The 12,688-nt window shown below is 44.2% G+C and overlaps 1 protein-coding gene across 1 annotated transcript in view; it reads right to left on the bottom strand.

The window, feature by feature from the left end:
* F8 (coagulation factor VIII) overlaps positions 1-11,728 on the bottom strand; it is a 55,635-nt gene extending 43,907 nt beyond the window's left edge. The window contains exons 1-5 of the mRNA XM_007671570.4: positions 11,408-11,728; positions 6,045-6,166; positions 5,013-5,135; positions 2,484-2,696; positions 741-809 (exon numbers count right to left, since the gene is read on the bottom strand). Of these exons, the coding sequence (XP_007669760.3) occupies positions 741-809; positions 2,484-2,696; positions 5,013-5,135; positions 6,045-6,166; positions 11,408-11,565 (685 nt within the window). The 5' untranslated portion in view covers positions 11,566-11,728. The remainder of the gene's footprint in view (positions 1-740; positions 810-2,483; positions 2,697-5,012; positions 5,136-6,044; positions 6,167-11,407) is intronic.
* Positions 11,729-12,688: the final 960 nt, after the last annotated feature.

Genomic DNA, 12,688 nt, shown 5'->3' with positions numbered 1-12,688 from the left:
TAGTCAGGGAAGGCCTCTTGGAGGAGATGTGCCTTCAATAAGGCTTTGAAATCGGGGAGAGTAACTGTTATTTGTTAAGTCCTTGCTATGTTCCAAGCACTGTACTGAGTATTGGGTAAATACAACATAGGATGCAATCCGTGTTTTTCATGGGGCTCACAGTTTAAGGGCTAGGGGGAACAGTTGTTTAATACCAATTTTACTGATGAGAAAATTGAGGCACAGAAGTGTAGAGAATTGCCCATGATCACACAGCAGGAATGGGATAGAGCCAGGATTAGATCCAGGTTCCCCGACTCCCAGGTCCATGACCTTTCCACTAAGCCATGCTGCTTCTCCAGTATTCTCACAGAGTCTATACGCTACATTTGGATAGAGCACAGGCCTGGGAGTCAGGAGGATTTAGGTTCTAATCCCAGCTCTGCCACTTGTCTGCTGTGTGACCTTGGGCAAGTCACTTGACTTCTCTGTGCCTCAGTTACCTCATCTGTAAAACAGGGATTAAGACAGTGATCCCCACATGGGACAGACAATATGTTCAACCCGATTGGCTTAAATCCTTCCTACTGCTTAGTAAAGTGTTTTGCACACTGTAAGTGCTTAACAAATACCACCATTATTATTATTATATCCATGCATTATATAGCATATATATACATATACACATTAATACATTTGGTCATTCATATTCTGCCTCCCTCATATGGAGGAACAAGAAAATCAGATTTAAGTTTATTAACCTTCATCAAAGACAGCAAAGAGAAGCACAAATTCTTGCAAATCCCGGGTCCCATCTTCAGTCAGACTCCCTGGAAATGAGAGGAGAAAGCTTCCATCAGGAAAAATCAAGAAGAGTGAGGAGATGGCATTCCCCGAAATAAATTGCTCAAGTCTTATGAAAAAAGTGTTTCTAAATTGTAGACTCAAAGGTAAACACTTATTTGGACAAATAATTTGTATTTGTGCAGAGAAGCAGCCTAGCCTAATGGAAAGAGCCTAGGTCTGGGAGTCAGAGGATCTGGGTTTTAAACCTGTCTCTGCTACTTGCCTGCTGTGTGACCTTGGGCACACTTCTCTGGACCTCAGTTTCCCCATCCGTAAAATGGGGATTAAGTCCTACTCCCTCCTACTTCGACTATGAGCTCCATATGGGACAAGTCTGTTCTGATTATCTCGTATCTACCCCAGCTCTCAGAACAGAGCTGGCCACGTAAATAAGCCCTTAACAAATGCCACCATTTTAAGCACTTACTATGTATCAAACACTGTTCTAAATGCTCCGGTAGAAACAAGTGAACTAGGTTGGACAATGGGGCTCGCAGTCTAAATAGGGGAGAGAACAGGGTAACTCAGGCAGAGAGGTGAAGTGATTTGCCCAACCAATTGGCAGAGTCGGATTAGAACCCAAGGCCTCTGACTCCCAGGCCCATGCTCTTTCCACTAGGCCAGGCTGCTTCTCTCATTATTATTATTATTATCATTGCTTTAGGAATTAATAAATCCCCCTCCTTCTACACTGTGAGCCTGTTATTTAGTAGGGATTGTCTCTATTTGTTGCTGAACTGTGCTTTCCAAGCACTTAGCATGGTGCTCTGCACACATTAACGCTCAATAAATATGAATGAATGAATGAATGAATGAATGAATGAATGAGGCAGCAGACAGGCCATCCTGGAACACCTCTTTCATCCCTTTTGCCCAGGTTAGCATTTCCCAAGACGGAGTCCAGGATATCAGGGTAAGAACAACGAGCCCAAAGGGACTCAGAGGCACTGTGGGGGTTTGCAATCTCTTACGGAAAGGACCAGGGAAGCAGAGGTTTCTTTCCATATGGCTCTTGGCCAAACCATTCCTCGGTCTACTTAGCAGGGACCGATCCCTGCCACCTACTTCCTATTAAGGACTTCCATGTCCCCTTGGCAGAGGAGATGACCCAAGTCTGAAAGGACATTGGCTAAGGCTCTTGTGAGATGTGCTTTGCAGATGGATGACTGGAAAAAAGAGTCCATTTCCTGTTTTCTTCTATTTCTGGTACTGTCCTAGGTCACAGATGCCTGAGTGTTGTGGGCAAGGGGATGTGTCTCCCTACTCTATTATATTGGACTCTCCCCGGCGCTTAGTACAGTGCTCAATAAACACGACTGACTGATTGAGTGAAAAGGTGGATTGAGTGAAAAGGTACCAGCTATGCGCTGCTGAGAGGAAACAGTATTAAGAAGGAGGTGATTTTTTAAGTGGGTAACTACTAAAAGGTTTATTTTACGATCCTTTTTCATTCACTCTGAACTAAGCGAACAGTAGTCCCTCTAAACTGTAAGCTCACTGTGGTCAGGGAATGTGTCTTTTTGGTGTTGCACTGTCCTCTCCCAAGTGCTTAGTACAGTGCTCTGCACTCAGTATGCACTCAGTAAATACAATTGAATGAATGGTCCGGATGCACTCTTCTTCCTACCACGTCCCTCGGTTCCCTTTGCTCAGTTTACCTTCTCTGCAGACCAGGAGGGCCCCGATCAATCCCGAGTTAATGTCCTTCACAGGATCAACGTTGGAGAAATAAGAGTAGGTGAGGCACGGTGGGTCATAGTCCATCGGCCTGTTCTCCGGCAGGACCTGCCAGACGTAAGTGCCGGTTCCACCGGGAGGCACTTGGTCATCTTCTTTCTCCCGCTGGCTCGTCTGGTCATTATACGCAGTCCCTAAGATCAGAACAGCTGAAATGGTCAGACGTGTCCCAGGCCCCAGCGACCTGTCGGAACTTCCCTAAAGTTAGTCGGTCAGTCAATCATACGAGAAGTAGCGTGGCTTAGTGGATAGGACAGGCCTCGAAGTCAAAAGGACTTGGGTTCTATTTCCGGCTCAGCCACATGTCTGCCGTGTGACCTTGGGCAAATCACTTCACTTCTCTGGGCCTCAGTTACCTCATCTGTAAAATGGAGACTAAGAATGTGAGCCACATGTGGGACAGAGACCGTGTCCAACCTGATTAACTTGCATCTACCCCAGCACTTAGAATAGTGTCTGGCACATAGTAAGCTCTTAACAAATACCATAATTATTATTATTATTTATTGAGAGCTCACTGTGTGCAGAGCATTGTACTAAGTGCTTGGGAGAGTACTATATAGCAAAATAGCAGACACATTTCCTGCCCTCAATGAGCTTAGAGTCTAGAGGGGGATACAGACATTGATATAAATAAATGAAATTACAGATATGTATGTAAGTGCTGTGGGGCTTGGAGGGGGGGATGAATAAAGGGAAGCAGCATGGCTCAGTGGAATAAGCCCGGGCTTGGGAGTCAGAGGTCATGGGTTCGAATCCCTCCTCTGCCACTTGTCAGTTGTGTGACCGTGGGCAAGTCACTTAACTTCTCTGGGCCTCAGTGACCTCATCTGTAAGATGGGGTTTAACTGTGAGCCTCACGAGGGACAACCTGATGACCCTGTATCTCCCCCAGAGCTTAGAACAGTGCTCTGCACATAGTAAGCGCTTAACAAATACCAACGTTATTAAAGGGAGCAAGTCAGGGTGATGCAGAAGGGATTGGGAGAAGAGGAGAGGAGGGTATAGTCAGGGAAGGCCTCTTGAAGGAGATGTAAGGCTTTGAAGACAATTGTGGAATGCTTCATGATGTGGCCCGAAGACCTGGGACCTTTCCAAGATAGCTCTAGCAACCTGGCTGCCTGGGGGAAAGCATTCACAGTGGAAAGGTTTGAGAGCAGCAAAAGAACTTGCCTATTCATTGGAAAAGTGATTAGTTGTAATGGATCGCTTGGTACGGTGCTGGAGAAAGAGGAGGAGAAAAACAGTCTATCTGATACCTATGCTCTTACCAGGGCAAACCTTAAACACTTCGATACTCTATCCCCAGAACTTATGTACATATCCCTATACTCTGCCACTTCTGGTGTCTGTATTTTATTTTAATGTCTCTCTCCCCAGCTAGACGTTAAGCATCTTAAGGGCAGTGATCATGTCCGCCAACCCTACTGTATTGTAACGAATTAATCAATCAATGGTATTTACCGAGTGCTTACTGTGTGCAGACCCCTGTAATAAGTGCTAGGGAAAGCACAATGTAATAGAGTAATAGACTCAATCCTTGCCCACAAGGAGCTTACAGGACCGAGGAGGAGGCAGACGTTAAAATAAATTACAGCTAAAGGAAATGACAGAGTGTAAGGATATGTACATGAATGTTGTGGGGTTGGGGTGAATAGCAAGTGCTAAAGGGGTAATAATAATAATAATAATGGTGGTTTTGGTTAAGCGCTTACTACTGTTCTAAGCGCTGGGGTAGATACAAGGTAATCAGATTGTCCCACGTGGGGCTCACAGTCTTAAACCCCATTTTACAGATGAGGTAACTGAGGGCACAGAGAAGTTAAGTGACTTGCCCAAAGTCACACATCTGAGAAGTGGCAGAACTGGGATTAGAATTCACAAACTGGGATTAGAACCCGCAACCTCTGACTCCCAAGCCCTTGCTCTTTCCACTAAGCCACGCTGCTTCTCTACAGATCCAAGTTTAAAGGCAATGTAGAAGGGAGGGTGGGAACTCTCCTAAGAGCTTAGTACACTGTTCTGTATACAATCGGCACCCAATGAATACCAGAATGGGGTCTACCAACTCTGTTATTCTGTACTCTCCCAAAAACTTAGTACACAGTAATAACAATTACTGTGGTATTTGTTAAGCGCTTACTACATGCCAGGCATTATACTAAGCACTGGGGTAGATACCAGCTAATCAGACCGGACAAAGTCCCTGACCCACGTCTCAATCCCCATGCTACAGATGAGGGAACCAAAGCACAGAGAAGTGAGATGATTTGCCCAAGGTCACACAGCAGACAAGTGGAGGATCTGGGATTAGAATCCAGATCCTTCTGACTGCTAAGCTCGTGCTCTATCCACACACTGCTTTAATTTTGATTGATTGATTCTAGTTTATGATCAAGTAGAACCGGAGAGGAGCTGATCTTCATCCAGGAAAAAGGAAACAGACTTACCTTCTGAGGCCTTCCAGTAAGACACTCCAATAGCATGTAGGCTGACGGGTTGGGAGGCCATGTTCTTCAGTGTGATGACCACTGTATCGTAGACCTCTGCCCGGATTGTGGGCCCCAAAAGACCTGAAAACCAAGAGCTTTTTAAATCAGGGCCTGGAAATGAAGGCCAAGGACACAAAGCTAAACCCTAACACCAACCAACGAAGAAAAACGATAATAGTATTGCTCCCACCAGTGGGTTAGGTCTGCTCTGTTCTCTCCCAAGCACTTAGTACAGTGCCCAGCACTCAATAAATACCACTGACTGATAATACCATGAGGTCATAGGTACAAATCTCAGCTCTACCACTTGTCTTCTAGGTTACCTTGGGCAAGTCACATTGCAGGAAGGGAATATGTTCTACTGTTATATCATACTCTCTCAAGCCTTTAGTACAGTTCTCTAAACTCAGTAAGTGCTCAATAAATACTACTGATGGACTGATGCAGAGATGGTGTAGAAGGGAGGATGAATAGAAGAAATGAGGGCTTAGTCAGGGAAAGACTCTTTGGAGGAGATGTGATTTTAATAAAAGATAGTGAAAGGAGGCTCATAAGGCTTTGTGGCTAAGCGATCTCTCATTTGAACTGAACGGGGGCCAGCTGGAGCTTAGAATAGAGGTCTTAGTTTATGAATTATTTCCTATGTATTTGTGTATATAAACATTAATATACTGATAAGGTTTATTTATATAGTTTCTTTCTCCAGTAAACTCACCCACAGAGTAGACAAGGCATAATTATTACCAGTGAGCAGATGGGAAATCCAAGGAGAGAGAGATCAAATCACATGGCCAAAATCACACAGAACTGAAAAAAGGACCTGGAGCTGCTGAGTTCTATATACTTGAGATCATCCTGACTGCACACATTTCCCCAGGGCAGGCAAAGAATTTGGATGTGATTCTCAAACTTTCCCCCATTTTATAAAGCACCCTTCAAGAAGAAGGGTGACAACAAGTTATTATCATTATTAGTATTTAATATCTTTACCCATCCAAGGTGGGCTGGGCTTGGCTTGTGTGAAGAAATGGTCCGTGAACTCAACAAACACCGCTTTCTTATACAGGACAGACTTGTTGGAGGTGTGTGGCTTTGGAACACCAGGAGGAAATCTGCAAGCAGAAATGCAAACAAATTAATTTTGAGAATTCTCTTTTTCACTCATCAAGACATCATTTTATTTAGAAATGTCCCTGCCTTCCTCTTTTCTCTTCTACTGTAAATATGGGATGGTGTCCATCCCTGCAAGTAGGCTCCTGAGTTAAATTCCTTAGCACAGTCATCCTTTAATCAATTAATCCTATTTATTGAGTGCATACTGTGTGCAGAGCACTGTACTAAGCACTTGGGAAAGTACAGAATAACAGAATTAGTAAACATGTTCCTGCCTATGACAAACCTACAGTCTAGAGGGGATCTTCTAAGGCTTTAATTCTGCAGATTAACACACGTGTGGAGAAAGAGTAGAAAAGAAGATATAATAATAATAATAATAGTGGTTTTAGTTAAGCACTTTCTATGTTCCAAGCACTGTACTAAGTGCTGGGGTAGATACAAGATAATCAAGTCCCGCATGGGGCTCAGAGTACAAGTAGGAAGGAGAACAGGTATTGAATCCCCATCTTGCAGATGAAGAAACTTGCAAATAAGAGTTAGGTGACTTGCCCTAGGTCACCTAACAGACAAGAGGTAGAGCTGAGATTAGAACTCAGGTTCTCTGATTCCAGGCAGAGGAAGACAGGCCCAGAACTTCCTCAGGGAGTCCTGACACTGAAAGTCAGAGTTAGGGAGAGAGCAGTGCTGCAGAATGAAGGCATGAGGTCAATGCAGGATGCTTGGATTCCCACTCTGCCTGCAGGAAGATGCTGAGATTTCTTTTTTTTTCTGATTTGTTCTACTTTAACAGGCCAGATTGTTTTAATTCCAAGAACCAGGGAGGATTGACTTTGGGGCAAACTGGGCTTTTTGTTTTTGTTTTATGGTATCTGCTAAGCTCTTACTATGTGCCAGGCACTGTATTAAGCCCCGGGGTAGATGCAGACTAATCGGGTTGGACGTGGTTCGAGTCCCACATGGGGATCACAGTATTTATCCTCGTTTTACAGCTGAGGTAACTTAGGCACAGAGAAGATAAGTGACTTGCCCAAGCTCATCAGGTCGGGTTCAAAGTTTTGTAAATCAGAGTATCTGGAAAAAATCAGCTAGGCACTACCTACGTCTGGCAATTGAATGAAAGGTCACAAGTCAGCTACTTCACGCGGTTATGATTGATAGCAGGGAAGGGCGAGGGGATTTAATGAGAATTCCAATTCATTTTGGATAGGATATGAAATGAAAGCTTGAATCAAAGCCATTGGATCCAAATCTTTTTGGCAGGACATTTGCGTATCAGATGACAATGGAAGTTCCCACACAAAGAACAGAAATAAGGTAGATAGATAACACTTTGAGTGCCTGGAACAATTTGTCATTTGGTATGCTTCCTTGTCCAAGCATTGCTCCACTGCTCCAAGACAGCCAAAGTAAATACCGCATTCTCTGGTCATTCTCTGGTCTAGTAGTAACGTTTTTTTCTGAACTCCTGAGGCCTGGTTTCTAATCCCGGATCACCTCTTGACTGCAAGGTCCTTGTAGGCAGGGAACATGTCTACCAACTCTGTTATATTGTACCCTCCCTGCACAGGGTAAACCCTCAGCCGTGGTCTTTGCTGATCTCCCTGCCTCCTGTCTCTCCCTATTTCAGTATGTTATTCTGTCTGGATCATTTTTCTACAAACCATTCAGTCCACATCTCCCCGCTCCTCACGAACCTCCAGTGGTTGACCATCCACCTCGCCATCAAACAGAAACTCCTTACTGTCGGAGAGCCCGGGCTTGGGAGTCAGAGGTCATGGGTTCGAATCCCGGCTCTGCCATTTGTCAGCTGGGTGACTGTGGGCAAGTCATTTAACTTCTCTGTGCCTCAGTTACCTCATCTGTAAAATGGGGATTAACTGGGAGCCTCACGTGGGACAACCTGATGACCCTGTATCTACCCCAGCGTTTAGAACAGTGCTCTGCGCAAAGTAAGTGCTTAACAAATACCAACATTATTATTATTTAAGGTGCTCAGTCAGATCCGCCTCTCCTTCCTTACCTCACTGATATCTTACTATATCCCAACTTGCATACTTTGTTCTTCTAATGCCAACTTACTCTCTGTTCCTCGATCTCATCTATCTTGCTGCCGATCCTTTGTCCGCTTCTTCCTTCTTGCCTGGAACTCCCTCCCGCTTCATATCCGACAGACCATCACTCTTCCCAACTTCAGAGCCCTTCTAAAATCACATCTCCACCAAGAAGCCTTCCCTAAGTCCTCACTTCCCTCCTTTGCCCCCTCTTCTGCATCATCTGTGCACTTGAGTCTATACCCCTTAAGCACTTTGATATTCAACCCAACCCCTCAGCACCTATGTACATATCCAGAAACTCTGCCATTATCTAATTTATTTTAATGTCTATCTCCCCTTCTAGACTGTAAGATCCTTTTTCACAGGGATCGAGTCTAGTAACTCAATTGTATTGCTCTCTCTTAGAAGAATGCTCTAGAGTAAGTACTAAATAAATTCTATTTATTGATTGATCTCTAAGTTGGGAATAAGATACCTGTTGTTTCTCCCCCTTAAACTGTGAGCCCCTCATGGCAGAGGGGCTGTACCTGATCTGCTTAAATTGTATCTACCCCAGTCCTTAGAACACAGTAAGTGCTTAAATACAATTATTATTATCAGACAAATACTAGAGATAGAAGCAGTGGGGTCCAATCCGAAGTGGGGCTTGAAGTCCAAGTCCTTCTGCTGTCACATTGTTTCCCAATTTTTCGGTTTCCCTTTTTGAAAATGGGATGACTCCCTGGGTGCCATGAGGTCAGAGAACATTAAATCAATACTTTGAGATAATTGGAAGAGAGGGGCTGGTTGGGGGCATTTCTAGACTGTAAGCCTGGTATGGGCAGGCATTGTCTCTTTACTGCTGAACTGTACTTTCTAAGTGCTTATTACGGTGCTCTGCACACAGTAAGCACTCAATAAATATCATTGAATGAATGAACCTGGAATTGGGCAGTTAGCTCTCTTGCAGCTCTCTTTCCTTCCACGTAGACTAAAGGTGACCAAAGGAATGCATTCTGCCGAAGTTAAAAAACGTTGGAATGATCCGCTTATTCCTTATGCATATTTAACCCCCCTGGAAGGCAGAATAAACATGTTTATAAAAGAACACAAGCTTTTGGGAGTTTAGCCCAGTGAAAAGCATCATGGTCTAGTAGGTGGAGCATGGGCCTGGGGGGTCCGAAGGACCTGGATTCTAATCCCACTTCCGTCCCTTGTCAGCTGTGTTATCTTAGGCAAGTCACTTAACTTCTCTGGGCCTTGGTTACCTCATCTTTAAAAGGGGGATTAAGACTACAAGCCTCATGAGGGACATGGGTCGTACCTAACTTGATTAGCTTGTATATACCCCAGTGCTTAGTACAGTCCCTAGTAAGTGCTTAACACATACCATATACAAATAACATACCATATACGAATAACAAATACAAAGCACACAGTAAGTGCTTAACAAATACCATTATAAAAAGTGAAAAATTTAATATTCTGGAATTCAAGATGGCTTCAAAATAGCCGGAGGGTACTCTTTGGCTCTCTCAGCAGTTGGTCAATTAAGACGGAGCCCCTGACCCTCATATGGAAAAGACCTGTAGTTTTATAAATGACAGATACAGTCTAAATATGTAATCCCTGAGAACATACAATGACATGCCTAAATCGTACATTCAATCTGACACCATCCAGGCTGTTCAGAGTATTGCAGTATTTATTCTTTAATTACCATGTCTGGACATATGAAAATGGACAAGAATGCCTGTTTGGGGAATTAAAATACAAGTTAGACTGACAAAGCCAAACGTGCAGGTAGAAAAGCAATGGTCAGAAAATGGAGTGAAACTCGGGGAATTTCCCTTGGAGAAGATAGGGGACAGATTGCAGTAATTAATGGCGCTCGAGCACGTATCAGTTTATAGTCTATTATTAGGCAACGTTGGTCTGATAACCTTGTATCTCCTCCAGCCCTTAGCACATGCCATAATTATTATGATTATTAATATCAGAAAGAGTATCCATTGTGGAACTAGAAAAGCTTAATAAAAAACAAGGAATAAGGAGGCTTTTGGAGGTAGATAGCAAGAAATTTTCAAGCACAGACTATAAGGGCTAGAAGGTACTGAGCGGAGATTGGGAGGGGTGGAAGAAGACAGAAGTTGTAGTCTATTGTGGAACTAGAAAGGCTTCATGAAAAACAAGGAATAAGGAGGCCTTTGGAGGCAGATAGCAAGAAATTTTCAAGCACAGACTATAGGGGCTAGAAGGTACCTAGCAGAGATTGGGAGGGGTTGAAGAAGACAGAAGTTGTAGTTGAACAGGACAAGCTAAAGAGCAGAGAGAAATGTTCTACTCAGAGACAGGGTAGTGGGTGCTATTGAAAGTTAAAAGAAAGGAATTCAAGAATGATGTGGAAATTCAGAAATTTCCAAAGGAGGTCATGTGCTCCTGATGATAGAGGAGAATTATTTCATTGTAGGAGTAGGGACAAATTGAGAAGGATAAGTAACGGGAAGAAGAAAACCATTCTAATACAAACATCATCAATATAGGTCTTCCCACCCCCATACAGTCAGCTGTTGTATCTATGAAACGGATTCAAATTGAAGAGCACCATGTAAATGCCAATTGAAATTTTAGGCAAGTGTGATTTCCAGGTATTGAATTGTAGACAATGCAGAATGAGCTGCAATCCCAGATTTTGTCAGATTATCTACCAGATTTTAGATCTTCCTTAGAAAGATGAAACCCACCTGCTACTGCCTACAACAGAAAAATCATAGAGGTGTCAGAAATGTGGTTGAAATGGACCTAGTGAAGAATGACTTATTGGGAGAGAAAGCTCTTGGGTAGCAAAACCCAGGGAGATGATGAGTCTTGACGATCACCCACATTTTCAAAAAACCTTCCACCTACCTCAGTTTTCCAGCCCAGATATAATCAATCGATGCTATTTACTGAGGGCTTACTTCATGCAGAGCACTGTACTAAGCGGCTGATAGAGTACAGTATAATAGAGTTGCCCACAACATAACCCGCCCGGTGGAAGAACTTCAACTGAGCTTGGGTTTTTTCTTGGGGCAAGTGGAAGGTGGAGTACCACCCATGACACCGAGGGCTGACACCTTCTCAACCCTCAACTCATGCCGCCAGAGCCCTGGACTGCCTCGACCTGACCACTAAGCAGACAAAATACCCCTCGGATAACTTTACCCCATCTCTGGAAGTGGCACTTTGGGCAGATCACTGTCCACGTAATCCCAGTATTTCTCCACGGCACCGATGTAGTATCTTCTGGTGATACCAAGGCTCACTTTCAGAAAACAGAAGAGAAAGCAGCAGAGAACTTGTCCCTGCCCATGCTTCTTCATGCTGAGGTTATTGCAACTGATGTTATTCTCCTGCCAGGCAGCTTTCTTTCACAGGAGGCAAAGGAACTCTGCTGGTTCCTGGGAGATTTCTGAGCTTTCCCAGAGAATTCAGGAAGCAGAACTCTCACCCTGGAGAAGGAATCAGGATCTGGGCAGAGGGAAGAACAGTCAGGATTGCTTTTTCCAGGCACAGAGCAGCAGTCACAGAAAGGAAAGGAAAAGGGGGGTGGGTGTAGGGGCGGTAAGCACAGGCTTAACCCTTGAAGATCAACATGAGTTTTCATCTTCGAAAAAGGGAAAGCTACTTTGCATCGGTACTGTCTAAGCCTCAGACGGAGGTCAGGAAGTGGGGAAAAAATAATAGGAAATGAGAACTGCTATATTTAGCCTCTTTTTTAATGGTATGTGTTAAAGCACTCTCTTCATGCCAGGCACTGTACCAAGCACTGGTGTACTTCCAAGCTAATCAGGTTAGACACCATCCATCTCCCACTTGGGGCTCACATTCTTAAGCCCCCACTTTACAGGCGAGGAAACTGAGGTCCAGAGAAAGTGAAAGACTTAGCCAAGGTCACACAGCAGAAAAGCAGCAAATCCAGGATGAGAAGCCATTACTCAAACTCCCAGACCCTTGCTCTTTCCATTAGGTCACTCTACTTCTTGCCACCTTCTTGCTGTTAGGGAGCACTAAGGCTAAGTGTTCCAGATTCTAGCCAGCTCTCTTTTATCCTCTGTCCAAGGCAGGGATACCTACCTGTCTCGCTGCTTGTCTGCATTAACTTCTTATATTGCTTTTACTCTACCCATTCAGGCCGGGCCTGGTGGTTCAGGTTATTAATTACTCAACTCTGAGGCTCAACACAGACCACCTTGTACCCTTATTTTAGTGGGCAAACCAATTCTCTTCTGAAACGTGGGTCGCTAGGCAATCCAGGCTCTGCATGACCAAAGGCTTTCCACCTGAAAAGCATCTGGATAAGAGGCTGGAGCACTGAAGGACTCAGGCCCTGTTTGGCTGACTTTTGGCTAATGCTGTAGCGGGGATCAATCAGGCAATCGATGGATCATACGTGTCCAGCTTCCACAGGAGGCCGTGGAGAGATCTCTACCTCTGGACTGGAAG

This window comes from Ornithorhynchus anatinus, chromosome 6, assembly GCF_004115215.2.
Source record: "Ornithorhynchus anatinus isolate Pmale09 chromosome 6, mOrnAna1.pri.v4, whole genome shotgun sequence".
NCBI lineage: Eukaryota > Metazoa > Chordata > Mammalia > Monotremata > Ornithorhynchidae > Ornithorhynchus > Ornithorhynchus anatinus.
Note: the sequence above shows the minus strand (reverse complement) of the source record. Positions and strands in the feature narration are given on the sequence as shown.